This window comes from Mercurialis annua, linkage group LG2 (genome assembly GCF_937616625.2).
Source record: "Mercurialis annua linkage group LG2, ddMerAnnu1.2, whole genome shotgun sequence".
Lineage (NCBI taxonomy): Eukaryota > Viridiplantae > Streptophyta > Magnoliopsida > Malpighiales > Euphorbiaceae > Mercurialis > Mercurialis annua.
In genome coordinates, this window is record NC_065571.1 from 41429982 (window position 1) to 41446729 (window position 16748).

General features: G+C 33.0%; 1 protein-coding gene across 3 annotated transcripts; it reads left to right on the top strand.

Annotated features, from left to right (window-relative positions):
• The first annotated feature begins 979 nt into the window (after positions 1-979).
• LOC126669700 (uncharacterized) lies at positions 980-13621 on the top strand. Of its 3 annotated transcripts, XM_050363237.2 has the most exons (11): positions 981-1300; positions 1446-1529; positions 1648-1722; positions 1866-1946; positions 3282-3421; positions 4363-4566; positions 4923-5097; positions 8376-8459; positions 10382-10580; positions 12270-12463; positions 13195-13621. In XM_050363237.2, the coding sequence occupies exons 1-11, from the start codon at positions 1094-1096 to the stop codon at positions 13375-13377; spliced, it is 1626 nt and encodes a 541-aa protein (XP_050219194.1). In that variant the 5' UTR covers positions 981-1093; the 3' UTR covers positions 13378-13621. The 3 variants fall into 3 exon arrangements, with proteins under 3 accessions (XP_050219195.1, XP_050219194.1, XP_050219196.1); XM_050363238.2 differs by lacking the exon at positions 4363-4566 and having other exon boundaries at positions 980-1300; XM_050363239.2 differs by lacking the exons at positions 981-1300; positions 1446-1529 and having other exon boundaries at positions 1653-1722; positions 1814-1946.
• The last annotated feature ends 3127 nt before the right edge of the window (positions 13622-16748 follow it).

Below are 16748 nucleotides of genomic sequence, written 5' to 3' on the forward strand. Positions count from 1 at the left end.
AATAAAAAAATTAAATTATTTTTAAAAAATATTTCTGACGTACCACTGTACTCCTCCGATTTTACGAACCCAATGCTGAATTTATTTTAAACTTTTTTTCCCGATTTTCATGCTCCTCCTTTGAGGAGGAAACCAATTTTTTTAAGTATAAATAGATTTTGTTTTATGTAAATTTCATTTTTTTACAGTTTTTGATTTAAAAAAATTATTATTAATTAATATAAATTAAATAATTATTATTAGTTGAAATTTTTAAAGAAAAAGTTGTTTTTATAAATAACATTAACGTCTAATTAAAAATATAAGCTAAATATGAAGGCTTATTTTAACCCTTTTTTACATGCATGAGAAGAGATCAATTTAGTACTTCGGATAGAGGTGACACATGAAAATCCAAATAGGGTACAATTGAATTTTTTCCTAAATCAGAATATAAATGCAAAAAAACTACAAGATAGAGTTTTTATAAGTAATTAGACCTAAATAAAAGTAGATGAATTTAAATTGGAACAAAAAAGTAGTACGTTCCGAAGAATTTTAATGTTAAAAAGATCAAAATATAAAATAAAGAGTCAATTCAACCCTTAAATTTATATCTCGGAGTGAAATAAATATATTTTAATTTTTTTTGATTAATTAGAATCCCAAAATAGTATTTTTGAAGTTTTTTTTTAAATAAGCCATTTTAAGTCATTTTTAACTTATCAGACAATTAGATCCCAAACTCTCTTAATTTAAATAAAGTAATTTCAAAATTGTATACCTCAAACATAGACTTGTTTAACCTCCACTATAAATTTAGAGGCTTAATTGACTAATGTGATCTATTCCACGTCAAAATATAAATTTAAGAATCTAATTGATAAAAAAAATTAAATATATTTATTTAATTTTGAAATACAAGTTTTGGGGATCGGATTGTTCCTTTTTCTTAAAATATATAATAGGACAAAAAGGATATTAACGCCACCGGATCAAGAACGAGGCTTCAATTTCAGGGTGGTATAAAGTAAATTAGGTTTGAGTTTATTTATTTATCAGCTCTGAAGTAAAACTGAACAAAGAAGAGAAAATTATTGCAAGTGTGTGGGAAATGTACAGTTGTGCGAGTGCAACAGAAACCTTGAGATGGATAAACGCAATCATCGAATTCATAAAACCTTACAATTCAATCATAAATGCTCACGTCGTCAATTTCTTCACCCACAAACTATGGGAATCCGTTGATCAGCGATGGATTCATTGTCTCCGTCACGAGCCTCTTCAACATCTTCTCCTTATTCCCTCCGCTGTCTCTCAGGTATAAACCCTAACTATTGTTTTTGCAATTTAATTAGAGCGAGCTTACTAATTACATAATTGAAGTTGCAAGTGTGTTTCGAAAAATTGAACTGCTTCATGAAATGAACACCAATTTTGTTTGTTTTTGATATTATTTGTTTTAGGAGCATTGGCCTCATTCTCTCAGAGAATTTGTTGCGGATTTGAGGTCTCTTGCATTTCCTCGAGATCAGGTGGACTTGGAAAAGGTATATTTTCTTGATCGTTTTGGTTTTGTTGTTATTTATTCTATTGCTGTCTTCTTGTTACAATATAGGTTTGCAGTGTTTTCTTTTTGTTGGTTTCTTACTCAATTCTTTGTTGCAGGTGTTTCCTGGATTGAACTTCACATCGCTTAATACTGTACTTTCGCAGGGCATGAATGTGAAGAAAAAACATGAGGTAATTCCTTGTTAAAATTGGAGAATGTCATTGGTTTTCTTCTATTTTTTGGTAAATACATAATACTATAATAATTGATTTCTTATTTCAGTCTTATGAAGTCCTTTCTCAGTTTAATAAGGGAAATGATTTGGTGTGAGCAGGTAGAAGTTCTTTCTGCTGTTGTTAGTTTTATTACAAACAGTGTGGGAGCTCAAACAATTGTTGATGTTGGTGCTGGTCAGGTCTGCTCTCCTTTAATCTTCTGCGTTTAATTCTTAAATGCAATGTGCTTATTATGAAACTATCAATCTTTTATTGTCTTTTCTCCTCTTTTCTAGTTTTTCAATTGTTGGTCACAATTCCTTAACCCTTAATTCTTATCATAATTTGAATCAATCAACATCTTATAGCAAAGTGTGTATCAACATCATATAGCAAATCGCATAGCAATGTGATAACGGAATTTTTTTAGGTAAATCTAGTTTACCATGTAAGATTATGATTTCTTTATTAAATATGTGACATGTGACATTATTAAATAAAAATAATAAATCATTAAAATCATTTAATAAAAATTATAAAATCACCAATTGGTGTGCTATTTATTAACTCATTACTTTTATTTGATGGGTTTTAAACTCTGTAGGTTATTGAACTTTCACTTAGTTATAAAATGGAACTATATTTTATTTTGTCTCTTTTTGGTTACATTTTGTTTCACCGGGAGGTCACTTGTTGGAAAGTGACGCTAATTTGCTGACATACTCAACGTCAATTATCTTCAATGTCATCTAAATATCTAATACATTAGACAGTGATCCTGACAGCCGTAAAATTTGTATAACAAAATCAATGGATATGTGAGTTCTGAGGGAGCTGTATCACATTCATGGTAGAAAACTTTTAGATTTACTAATTTTGCATCTTTCTTGGCTAGGGTCTATCATATAACATGGGACATCACAAAATTTAGCTTGCTAATTGTAAACGTGCTTTCCTGTTTTTAATCTGTTATTTTAATTGTTCCTTTACTTGTCATTGGCATGCCAATTTATTGGGAGGTTTTGATATGGTCACTATGTGTCTAGTCATACTCAGTATTTAAACTAGTTCACATTTCGGGGGAGGATAGTTTGACGTTTAAGGGAGATATCTCGACTAGACTCCGCTGGAGGGTTTGTAAAAGTTATTCCTCCAAAATGTGAGGTCACTTGTGGAGAAGATGAGGGTAAACATATGATATGAAGCAAAAGCTAAAGAAAACAGTTGCAGACGCATAATTTGGCTTCATCTGTTACTATTTTACAAAGGCTGAGTAGGTTACTTAATAGCTCCATTTTGTTTCATGATTCAAGAGATGAGGATAATATGGTCGATACTAGGATTTTAAGAAATGTATGAGACTAGGTTTAAACTTCAAAGGTGAGGGGTGTCTTCACCTTATTGTTATTTCCCAGGCTATGTAAGATTTGATGTCTTTATATTTCTGTGTCGGTGGAATTTATGTGAAAAATTTGTTTCATCTGTATACTTGCCCAAATTCTTCATATGTGATTGAATTATTATTAAATTTTCAGGGTTACCTTGCACAAGTACTTTCCTTCCAGTACGATCATTCTGTAGTTGCCATTGATGCTTCTTCTCATCATGGAAGGGTAACAGAGATGCGCGCAGAACGGATAAAGAAACATTATGCAGCTCAGATGCGTAAATATGAGTATGGAATTCGATATGTATACACACACACACACACACACATATATATATATATATATAAAATATTGTTGTTTATGTTCCTTTGCATGTATGTTTTAATTTATAACCAAGAAATAATCTTTATGTTGGCCATTCTGAGAAGTTCAAGCATTATATAATAGATTTTCTGGGAAGTTTTTTTTTGTGTGTATAGATTTGCTATAGAACATTTATGGTGTGTAATTTAACTTCTATGACTAAATTTTAAACATTCTAAAATTTGGAAGAATGTTTACTATGAAATTTGAGTTTTCCACCAGAATATAATGTGGTGGTTCTTTGGGTCCATCAAGAACAGTTATTGTGGTGGCTAGTGAAGCACTTTGGTGCTGTTTTCTTGTGTGTGTTATAGCACTGGGATTAAGATTTCCGCATTGTAGTCCACCAAGTGATTGGCATAAACACATTGTTTCTTCAACCAATTCTTTATTTGTGCAAGGGGAAAGTCTTTCACAACATCAAGACCAAGTCTGGGACTTGGCCTTCAAGTCTTGGCTGCCTATAAATTTAACAAATGAAAAGCTTTCTAAGATAGATCATGCAAGAAAAAAATGCACAAATACTCTATAATTGAGCTTGTGAGCGTTATTTAAAATTAAGAGTTGGGTCTAGTGGGCCAAAGGGCAAATTTTGATTGGCATTGTAATTTCCTGTTTTCTTAGTGGATATTTTTTTAACATTCACCTTTAGATGTAGGAAACCAAACCATTTAATATCATGTTGCTCTTGGGTTATTTTCCTGTTTCCTTTAGCCATCTTTATTTTGTTTTCTTACCAGCATATAAATTCTAACATATCTCATTGTCACTGTCACATTCAGGAATATTCTCTTATTTACTTAAACTGGATCAGATTAATATCTTATATTTCCTTCCTTCTTTCTTTTCCCTCCTTCTTTGTTAGTTCAGGAAACAGGGTTCTGAATATACCTAAAACAATTACATGCCGTATTATGTCAAATGACATTTTAAAAGCTTTGACTGGCGCACCAGTTAATGTGAATGAAATCAAGCAGCAAGAATTGAGTTGGCAAGGTGCGGAAAGTAATGCTTCATTTGTACTTGCTGGATTACATGCTTGTGGTGATCTTTCAGTGAACATGGTGATGTGAGTGCCAATTTTACCATTTATCTTTTCCACATTGGAGCTCACTCCGAAATATCTCTGCAAAGTGGACTAAACTTTATTCTTACACTTAGTCTGGATTCTTTTGCCTTTTGGTTCTCTCAATTTGTTTTGATGAAATATTTAGTAAATCCGCCTCTTGTAGAGAGATCATTTAGAAATTTGTGCACAATGATAGTTGGTGTATGCCAAGTTTATTAGTTTGTCTTCTCATTTAAATCTTAGATAATTTATTAATTTAGTGAAGCTAAATATTCATCTTCGTTTCTGTATCGCGGTGTTTGCCTTTGTTCTATTGTTTTTATAAGATTTTTTACACCACATGTTTGTTGAGTCAGGACCTTTTTGGAGTGTAAAGAAATCAAAGCAATTGTTAGCATTGGATGCTGCTACAACTTGTTATCAGAAGAATGCTCGGACGCTGTTTATTCTCACTGTGGTTTTCCAATGAGTCTTGGTGTTAAGTCTGCAGGCATATCACTCGGGAAGAATTTACGCGATCTTGCTTGTCAGGTGCATACGTATGTTGTTTTTCTTTTATTTATTATTTACTTTTCCATAGCAACACTATTATGGAGGAATGTAAAAAAAGTATGATCTATTTATAGAATTTTTTGGCTGCTCAATAGAATTTTTTGGCTTGTTTGGTGATCAACTGATTGCACCAGAGCAGTTAAAGCTGAATAAAGAGTTCTACATAGGTATTTGTGAAAATGGCTGCTAGGATGAACCAACTTCATAGCTCTTGGTCTACCTCATTTTCTTAAACAATAAGGACCATTATTTGTATCCTGGCGTTTAAAATTGATCTAGAAAAGGAAAAATTAAAATGTTGATTGTTGTAGAATACCACAAATGATTGTGTGTTTTAGTCATTGAGTTAAACTTTAAATTCTTTTTTGAAATGTGTTACGGCACTTTTTGTTGGCTTAACATAGCTACTACTAGTGAGGTATAATCTCTAAACATGTTGGTTTTAACTGGGTGAAAGATGCTTATAGTTGCTTCTAGACAAGGATGAAACTGTTAGGGTTGTTTGTTTACACTCCTAAGTTAAGAGGTTGATGGGTGCAGAGTAAGTTGACCCTTGTAAAAGTGCTTAATGTTGGGTAATTTACACTAACCATCCTTGAACTATCTTCTCTCTTCCAGAATTTCCCTAAAATTTAATTCGTATCCCAATTGTCACTAAACTTTTATTTAATAACTCGATTTCCCTTTCCATGAATTTTTTCCAATTCCATTAATTTCTATCAAGTTATCTGACTTGATAGTCCATTTGGTGACATGTCAGCCAACTTGAATCCTATTGAACCATAGAAAATCTTAAAATCTAATAAAATCTCAAAAACATTCTCACTGCTGTCAGTTTGTCTATGGATTCAATATAAATTTTGAGATTCTAACGAGTTCAATAGGATTCCACCTAGGTGACATGTCACCAAACAACTGGGTGGAAGATGCTTATAGTTACTTTTAGACAAGGATGAAATTGTTAGGGTTATTTGTTTAGACTCCTAAGTTAAAGAGTTGATGCTTGCACAGAGTAAGTTGCCCCTTGTAAAAGTGCTTAAAATTGGGGCAATTCATACTAACCATCCTTGAACTATGTTTTCTTCCACAGACGTCCTTAAACTTTAATTCGTATCCCAATTGTCCTTGAACTTTTAATTAATGACTCGATTGTCCTTGTCGTGATTTTTTTCCAATTCCGTTGATTTCTAATGATTTGGCTTTATAGTCCATAAGTTAACATGTCTGCCGGCTTGAATCCTATTGAACCATAGAAAGTCTCAAAATTTCTGTTAAATTATCAAAATTCTAAAAAAACTTCTCATTATTGGGAGTTTTTTTATGAATTCAATCGAATTATTGAGATTTTAGTGAGTTCAATAGGATTCCACTTGTCTGAATTGTCACCAAACAACCGGGTGGAAGATGCTTATAGTTGCTTTTAGACAAGGGTGAAACTGCTAGGGTGGTTTGTTTAGACTCCTAAGTTAAGGGGTTGATGCGTGTACAAAGTAAGTTGCCCCTTGTAAAAGTGCTTAAAATTGGGCAATTTACACTAGCCGTCCTTGAACTATCTTCCCGAAAATATCCCTAAACTTTAATTCATCTCCTAATTGTCCTTAAACTTTTACTCCCTCTCTTCCATTTATGAAGTTTCTTTGTCATTTTCCATTGCACATTTTTAGCATAATCTCTCTTTTTTTACCCTTGTTTTATTTGGGTAAAAGAAAAACAAGTATAATTTATGTCTTAATATATGTGTGAAATGATAAAGGACTTCCTAAATAGGACAAAGGGAGTGATCACTAACTCGATTGTTTTTTTCGTGAATTTTTTCCTATTTCGTTAATTTTTGATGATGTGTTATCTGATTTTATAGTCCATTTGGTGACATGTGTGTCAGCTTGAACCATAGAAAATCTCAAAACATTTATTGAAATCTCAAAAAGACTTTTATTGTTGGGAGTTTTTCTATGGATTAAATAGAATTTTTGAGATTTTCACGAGTTCAATAGGATTCCACCTGGCTGACATGTCACCAAATAAACTATCAAGTTAGGTGACACAAATCAAAAATTAACGGACCTAGAAAAAATTTACGGCAAGGATAATCAAGTTATTGAATAAAAGTTTAGGGCCAATTGGGATACGAATTAAAGTTTAAGGACGGTTAGAAGATGGTTCAAGGATCATTAGTGTAAATTACCCTTAAAGTTGGGCACGTTGCATCCTTTTATGAAAAAATAAACTAACTTAACTATTTTTCAAGTCCTTGAATTTGATAAGTAACCTTTCAGCAACCTTGTAATTATTTAAACAGTTTCATGTCATAAACCCCAAATTTGTATATTTTATGGCAAGGGGTTGCTCTCCAACTTGTTGATTGATATGTTGGCTGTGAAGCTAGGGCAAAGGAGTTCTTTTTCCTTGCTAATTTTGGAAGTCTTATATGAATTGTCTGGTTTTAATTGAATTAGAAAGCTGAAGTTAGTACAGTGCATGATGTTTGGCGTTCAATAGACCATCTATTAATTTTTTTATTAAAAGAACATATTTTTATTTGAAATTTATCATTCACTTCTTTTATTCTTCATGAAATTACTTCTTCCGCATTTGATTTAACTCAGAAGTTAAAGATATTATATTTATGCACCAATGTTCTCGTTATTGGTAATTTCAAACGAGTGGATAATTAAAAGCACAGCTGTAAAATGACATGTTGAATGGATGTTCTGTTATTCAATTGGTCCATGTAATGGAGTGGCTCTTGATAGTTAGACAATTTGGAATTTTCTTCCGTCTTCCATTTGCTATTATTGTCATGGAAAAGAGCTATAAGTTCGTATCTTCACAACCAAATCCTATCAAAAATCCACGGAATCCATGGAAGCTTACTGCCTAGAACTTTGCTGGAGCAATGTTAGGCATGCTAATGGTTTCTTGTTGTGATGGGCCAACCTAATGTTGAAAGGACAATGATTATGTGTGATTTGGGATGACACACTCCTTAGACAAAAAGAATCTGTAGGAATATAAGTAGTGTGAATTTGAATGGCTATGGCTTACATTAACCAGATAGACCTCTAATATTTCAAGTTTTCTTGATATTCATGTATTCAGAGAAGTTGTCCGAAATGGATGGTATCTATATACAGAACTAAAGACGCAAATAGTTGCATAAGAAAATTGTTTCTGGTACTGAAGTACCATGTCCTTATCAGTCTTGTATATTATTTAATTTTATCATCTAACACACTACTATCTTTTGATTTGTTTAGAGTGCGGACAGATGGCGGAGTCTTGATGAGGATGCTGGTCTTCAAAATTTGGAGTTGCATGCTTTTCGAGCTGCTTTTCAGATGGTAAGCAATCTTAATTTATTTACTTTAAATGATTCTGTTTTGGCTTGATTAACGAATTCTCAAATGTTCTTGTTAGAACAGTTTTTCGATGCATTGAAAATATCCTCTCTTTTTTCTGTTCTCATGTTTATGCTATTTATCTTTTTACTAACTTCTACACTTGAGTTCCTTCTCTCTGCTATTGAAGGGAAGGTTAAAGGAGGAATTTTAGGGTAAAAAGGGCAGTAAGGAAAGTGCACCAATTGGGGAGGTGAAGATTAAGGAAGAGAAGAGAAGTTGGAGGGAAAATATTCTTGTTCATCTTGGCAAAATGAAAGTGAGAGAAAACTTGGCAGAAACCGTAAATAATGGCTGGTTGTTTTTTTTTTCCTTCATCTTTCAACATAATAGAACCCAATAACCAGTTAATTACCTTGACAATTACTCATCGTTCCCTATAACAATAGTGGATCTCCTGATGGTCTTCTTTAAATCCATTACAAATGCATCTCTGTGAAAACAGTTTCAAGGATCATAAAATGGTAGCAGTGACAATAAAACTGCACTAAGATTTAATCTCTCTTGCTTCTGTAGATTTCTAGTAAAAACATGTGCCTTTTGTGTCTCACTTTTTTTGTCGTGGACTCATTATATACTTGCACTTAATACTTTTATTGTTGAGAAACGTAGTGATGTCATATACATATTATCTTAAGATTGCATGTCTTTTCCTTTACAACTGTTCTCCACTTAAAAATCTCATTAGACTATGAGTTGGTTGAAAATGAGAAGTCATTTGCTGCCATGCATTTTGCGTTCTCCGTGAATCCTGTCGAAACTTCAACCCAACCTTGTGATGCTTCGATTAATTGTTTTATGCAAGGGAGGCCATATTTGAAACACTTCAAAAAATAGTTGGCTTGAGTTGTGGACGATCATTAGAAAGTGACTAAAACCCATTAACCATTTATGATAATTTATGCAATTCTGCAGGTCTGTTATCCAAAGCGAATAGTGGAAATTTAATAAATAGTACTTAATTTGGAATAAAATGCGTATTATTTTCTTGTGCCTGTAAATATAAAATTTCAATAGTGAACTCTTAAACTAATATTTTATGTATTAAATGTCTTTCTTTTTATTTATCATTTGATTAATTTTACTTTTTTGGATTTGTTTGTATAAAAAGATTCATTAAAAGGCAGGATATATTAATTTCAAAAGTTTACGTTCCCTTTTATCTTGTCTTGTTATATTTTACACCAAATATTAGAGAGGATACCTTTTTTTTTTAACTTTTCTAATCTATTTGTGTCTTTAAAACCTAAATGTACCCTCAATGTTCACTACTAATCAATTGTTTATGAAATTAATGGTTTGCCAGTATTAAATATCATTGATAGGCATTGCATTGGTCTAATTTAGTAAACAAAGAGATCTAATAGGTGTGTTCTGGTGTAAAGTCTTGTCATTGCACAATTAATAGGGGCATAGAAGGCATAAAACGTCGGAAATCATTCTTAGTTTTTTTTGCTAATTTAGTTTTGTTTGAGATATGGAGAAGAAAAACTATCAGAATATGATTTGTAGGACAAATATATGTACTGTGGGGATCACATTTGACAGATTTATATGAGAGGGAGCATGGAAATCTTCCTAAGTAGAGGGTATTTTTTTTCTAGTTCAGATTGAAGTTCCCAAAAACACATAGCTGTTAGACTTGGACACGGTTACCATTAGAATTATGACAAAAGAAGAAATTTTCCTTCCAAACTGATCCATGATAAATTTGATTATTTACTAAAAAAATTAAAGAAACTATTGAAAGAATGGTGAGGATGACAGGACCTTGAAGCTTCATTTGTCTTCTTTGGAAGTTTCGTTCTGTTAAAGACTATTCTTTTGACATTCATCAATTATTTATAACCTCTGTTTCTTTGAAGGTTCTTCAAAAATATTACCCAGATGTCCTAAAAGAAAGTCCTTCAATTGGGCGTCAAGGAAAGACCATGCGTCGTCAACGACAGAGAAGGGCTATGCATTCAGCTTTGCATCATGGACAAAATAAACTTTCAACTTCTCCTCAGAGTTCTAATATGGAACAAATATGCTTCTCTCCACAGCCTGCAGTCTCTAAATCTGGTAAACACGTGAATTCTTGAATCTATTTAGGTCTGTGCATTTCTGTAATCCTTTTGTTAGAAGGAGATTCGAAGATTAAAAAGACCAACAAGTAAATTTGCAAAATAAAAACCAATTGTTTTTTTCCCTTTTTTTATAAAGGAAATCAATAAATTCCTGATATTCTTCTACGGGCTGTTTAAAGTTGTCAACAACCCTCTGATCCTTGCGAAGTAGGGGTTGGTTCTTTGTAACTGGTGAATAAAGCTGCATTAATATTTTATATAGACCAATAACGTCAAGTATAGAACTGTTTCTTCAAAATAAGGTAAGCTTCTATAGAGTTTTTTTGTTTATTTATTTTTTTATGCTATGTTGTGGTCAAAACTCAAAAGTATTTTGGTAGCTACTTTTGTATGAGCTGAATCATACCCACCCCTTGTTAATTACAAGGCTTGCCACAAAATTCTTCTATTTTTTTTTATCTTTTTATCACCAATTCATTATTAATAATTTGAAAAATTGGAAGTTTCAGAAAGAAGTTGTTCAATGCCCTTAATAGTAATTCTTAGGTTAAGCGAATGAAAAACATGTAGCCCCTCAGATTAATCATAATATTTGTTGATTTATTGACAAACTTAGGGATTATTATGCCCGTCTTTAACCTTGAGAATAATATGAAAGGACTTAATTGTACGTCTTCTAAAGTGAAAGGTTTAAAGCATTTATTTGCACTTTGAACTTTTTTGTGGCCAAAATAGGGGCAAATCAACTTATATGGTGCTGTTCGGTGTCCTTGATTGACTGCAGTAGAATGTACTCCCTCAATTTCTAATTCATTGTTATCGTGAAAAACTATTTATTTAATCAATTACTTGCAGTAATGTTATAGCAAACATAGTGTGGTAACAATTTAATTTAACTTACAAGTCAAAACAATACTTATTGGCACTTTTCTGTGTAAAATTTGAACCTAGAGGCTTATGAAAATGCAAACAGTCAGTTATAATGTAAAGCTAGTTTGTTTAGCAACCTTGTCGAACTTCCTAACCTGTGAAATCCAAAGTCCAAACCAAAAACTTAACTTTTTTCTTTATGAAGTCAATTGGTTGGTTTCCAGTTTGTTGTACACTTAGTAGGCAGAACAGATTATTTTCATTCTCAGTTCGACATACAAAATATTGAGAAATTGACCAGACTGATATACTGTTTTTACTTTTACTATATTTCTTATTTTAAAAACATAGAACCTTTATTTCAAGATTGCAAGACCCAATAAACCAAGCCATGGGCCTTTTTGCAAGACCAGATGCGAAAGTTGAGAAGCTTTTCTATGTTTTTTTTCTTTCTCTTGCATGTGTTTTAGCTTAGCACCTATAAATATTAGCTAGCTGAAATTACACTGACTGTTGGTTTTGTTGTTAGCCACTTAAGCAGAAATATTAAACCCGAAGTTTTGGTTTTTGCTGTTGCTGGTTGGTTTTATGTGAGAATATTCCTTAGCCAAGAAAGACAATTGAGATTATGTTTGTTAGGTAGAAGCCGACCCATGCACACCCTTGAGGAGTTTTTCTCCATGTGTTGAGTTGAAAGTATATCTTATGCAACTAAAAATGTTAATATGAAACTGAGAAAAGTAACTTTCTATACATTCCAGCCGCTTAAACTAATGGGAAATGGTGACAACTTATTCTCCAATGTGTTTTGCAGATAACATTTCAGCTTCGGTGTTGGGAATAGATGCCTCATTGCATAAGGGGATTATTAGATGCAAAAAAGACGAATCTGATGAAAAATATTTACAATTTGAGAAATTTAGTACGTCTGGACTTTCACGCCTTGGCCTCAAACCTTTGCAGGAGATACATCTTCATGAAATATGGAAGGAAGTTGAACCATTTGCTGTATGTTACTTCCACCTTGCTCTTATGGTTCTCAATTTTTGCTGATTAGATTTTATAAATTTTGGTTTCACTTGAGTAAAAGATAGAAAAACCCCAATTCTTTATAATGGGATCGCTTTACAATGACTATCATAATTCTTTTTATTTGTTTTTTCTTCTTCTTTTAATATGTGAAAATTATTATGGTCAGTGGAATACGTTTGCCACAATTATTAGGAAAATTATCTTAACTCCCTCGAATTTTCACAAATTTACTTGTTGAACAATATAAATTCTAGTCCTCACATTGTATTTTAATTCCTCATTTTTAGACTAACTTAACATTTTAATTTGTCACATTAAAAAGAAGATTTTAGTTCCTCATTTGTAAACCTTTTAGAGACTTAGAATAGTTACTATTTTACGACTGATGAAAATTATTTCACGAACTCTTGTTTTTCAGATTATTAAGAGAGGTTTTCTTTTATACTTCTCTCCCTTTGTTATTTTACCTTTTTCATTAAAAATTTAATAGGAGTTTTCTGAATTCGCGACATGCTTTCCCAGTTCCTTTCTCATTACTTTGTTTCACAATCAAATTATATGTAGTATTTTTTTTTTGAGCTGGAGTCTTTATTTGGTTTAGTTATGAAAACAACATCAATATCATACTCGATGTTTCCTTTTTTTTTTTTTGTTCAATTCAGCTATTTATATTAGCATGTTATGTCTAATTCGCTAAATGTAAACAGGAGCTTATTGGATGTTTTTGGTCTCTTCGAGCTGCTTTTGGTCCCATACTTGAGACTCTTATTCTGCTCGATAGATTATTGTTCCTCCAGGAGCAAGGCAGTTCAATTGAAGCAAAGATGTTTCCCATATTTAATCCCATATTATCTCCTAGAAATTTAGCCATAATTGCTAAAAGAAAATGATCAAAATGGTAGGTTTTAACAAAACTATCTTCGTCTTTAGTACTCAGGTTCTTCTCCTATCACTATTGAATAGAACATGGTAAGACGTATGTTCTTAACATTTTTTGTTGACTGGTAAACTTCATGCTCACTGATGTAGGTGCCAATGATACAGTACTGCTACCGAAATCATTATGGTTGATTTGTACATTTCTTTTTGTGATGAATCTATCGACTTGAAATCATTGGTTACTGATTTGTATTTCGCACGTTCTTGTATGGCTGGACACTTAATGTCGATAAGCTTGTTTTGACTACCACTTTTGTTGTTTGTAGCTATGAAGACAACAATTGAATTATCACGATATAATTTGAGCGGTCTATTTATATAGATAGAAGGGTTAATTCCTAAAAAAATCACGAACTTTATACGAAGTTTCATTTTAATTATGACCTTTAAAAGTTGTCATTTAAAGGCACGAACTTTCATATTGTTTCAAATTCATCATTTCAGTGTAATCTACACCGTTCATTGTACAATGTACGGTGTAGATCGTGAGCATAACCCACTCAAGTTCATTTGAACTTGAGAGAATCTCAATCCTTATTAACTAAATTCTTCACTAAATCATTAATGAAAGACCCAAATTATTAATTAACATCAAATCTTATTATCTTTTAGTTAGAATATCTAGGATTAGGAATTGTTTGTTGGATAAAATACACCGAATTTTATTTTGGTGATAGATTTGAAATAAAATGAAAGTTCGTGCCTTTAAATTACAATTTTTAAAGGTCATGATTAAAATGAAATTTCGTGTAAAGTTCGTGATTTTTTTAGGAATTAACCCTAGATAGAACCTATGTTTCTAAGTTTCAAAATAAAACTCTTAATCCATACACCTTGCAGAGTAGTATTTAAGTCATACAAATTTAACTTCCAAAGCAGATTTAATGGTCAAAGTTTTTTTGCGTTTTTTTCATGAAACAGCTCCATCTGACTATAAAAATGCAACTAGAAGTTGATTTCCGTGAATCAACACTGCCAGCAAAATCTGAACTCTGAGTAGCCAATTATTTCTTAGTTGTCTGAGAATCTATACAAGAGCGTGTAGTCTAAAATTCCTTTAAATTATCTCAATATCTTCTTTTCGGCTTTACAATGCTCAGTGCATGTCTTACTTTGATATCTCCTGACATCCCAACAATAAATTCCATATCAGGTATTTGCATATCTGTGAATACATTTAGATATACTGGATAAGGTTGACAAATAAAGCATAAGGATTGTTTTTCATATGTTCTTGTTCCATATGTTCTTGTTCAAAATTACTTTTAGATGTTCAAACTTAACTTGTCACCTATACAATAAGAGCTACACAAGGTGAACAATCTCTCACATTTCTCATAATGTATTTTAATCGCTATAATGTAAAATGTATCATTAGATTCTTCATATCAAAGTTTTTAGAGAGAAATTGTTTCTGATAGAAATGATAGAAATGTTTTCCCTGCCGTTTCATTCAAACTGGGCAACTATATATACAGCTTACAGAGAGGAACCTTAGGCTATAATTATGCTAATCTTAAGGCTACAAATATGCTTATAATATCACAAGGATATATAATCATTAAACTAGAATATACAGATGCTATAAATAAAAGATTATTTACATATTCTAATACACCCCGGTAGTCGAAACGGGAGGTTGTCGAACGTTGAGACTATCACGAAAATCATCAAACAGTTGCAGCGGAAGTCCCTTAGTAAAGATGTCAGCAATTTGATAGCGTGAAGGGACATGTAGAACACGTACTTGTCCACGAGCAACTTTTTCTCGTACGAAATGTATATCCATCTCAATGTGCTTAGTGCGTTGATGCTGAACTGGATTGCCAGAAAGGTATATCGTACTAATATTGTCACAATAGACCAAAGTTGCCTTTGTAACTGGACAATGTAGCTCCAGAAGTAAGTTTCGAAGCCAACAAGATTCTGATACAACATTAGCCACCCCGCGGTATTCGGCCTCAGCGCTAGACCGAGAAAGTGTAGGTTGACGTTTCGCAGACCATGAAATCAGATTATCACCAAGATATACACAATAGCCAGAAGTTGATCGTCGGGTGTCTGGACAACCACCCCAATCGGCATCAGTGTAAGAGATTAGCTTGTTTGTGGTTGAAGGGAAGAGATGGAGTCCAAAATCTATAGTGCCTTTAATGTATCGAATAATTCGCTTTAGAGCTGACATGTGCTGAGTTCTTGGGTCATGCATGAATAAACAGATTTGTTGAACGGCATAGGAGATGTCAGGTCTTGTAAAAGTCAAGTATTGCAAAGCTCCAGCAAGACTTCGATATGTAGTTGGATCATGATATTGATTACCAGAAGATTGACTGAGTTTGGCTTTGGTGTCAACTGGTGTAGGAGAGGGTTTGCAGGATGACATACCCGCTCTTTCAATAATTTGCTCCGCATATGTAGTCTGCGAGAGAAAAAGACCATCTGAATGTCGGGTAACAGAGATGCCCAAAAAATAGCTTAGAGGTCCCAAGTCCGACATTGCAAATTCTGAACTGAGTTTGGACATTATAGACTGTCGAAGAGCAACTGAAGAAGCAGCAAGAATAATGTCATCGACATATAGAAGAATATAAGCCATATCGTTGCCTTGACGATAGATAAAAAGAGAATGATCTGAAACACTATGAGAAAAACCCATTGTAGCCACATAATCAGCAAAACGCTTGTACCAAGCACGAGGAGCTTGTTTAAGCCCATATAGAGACTTCTTTAATAAGCAAACATAATCCGGATTTTTATGATCACGAAATCCGAGAGGCTGATGCATATAAACTGTTTCGTCGAGATTGCCATGTAAGAATGCGTTTTTAACATCTAATTGATGTAGGCACCATTTTTTAGAGAGAGCAATGCTAAGCACCGTACGAATAGTTGCTGGTTTCACCACCGGACTAAAGGTTTCACCACAATCCACACCAGCTTGCTGGTTAGTACCATTACCGACAAGGCGGGCTTTATACCTCTGGAAGGATCCGTCCGATTTCTTCTTGTGCCTGAAAATCCACAAACTTCGAATGACATTAGCATTAGATGGACGGGGCACCAAGTCCCACGTCTTATTTGCAATAAGAGCATTATATTCATCTTGCATGGCCAATTTCCAATTGTGATCATTTAAAGCATTAATAGGATTTGAGGGCAAAGGAGAAATGGAGTGTTCAGTAGAAGCAGTAAGATTAAATAGTTGTCGAGGTTTAAAAATCCCATGTTTAGCCCTTGTGGTCATTTGAGGAGAATGAGGCGGCACAACGAGAGGGCTGGTTTGGGTAGTTTGTGGCGGTAATGAATCTGGGCTATGGACCTG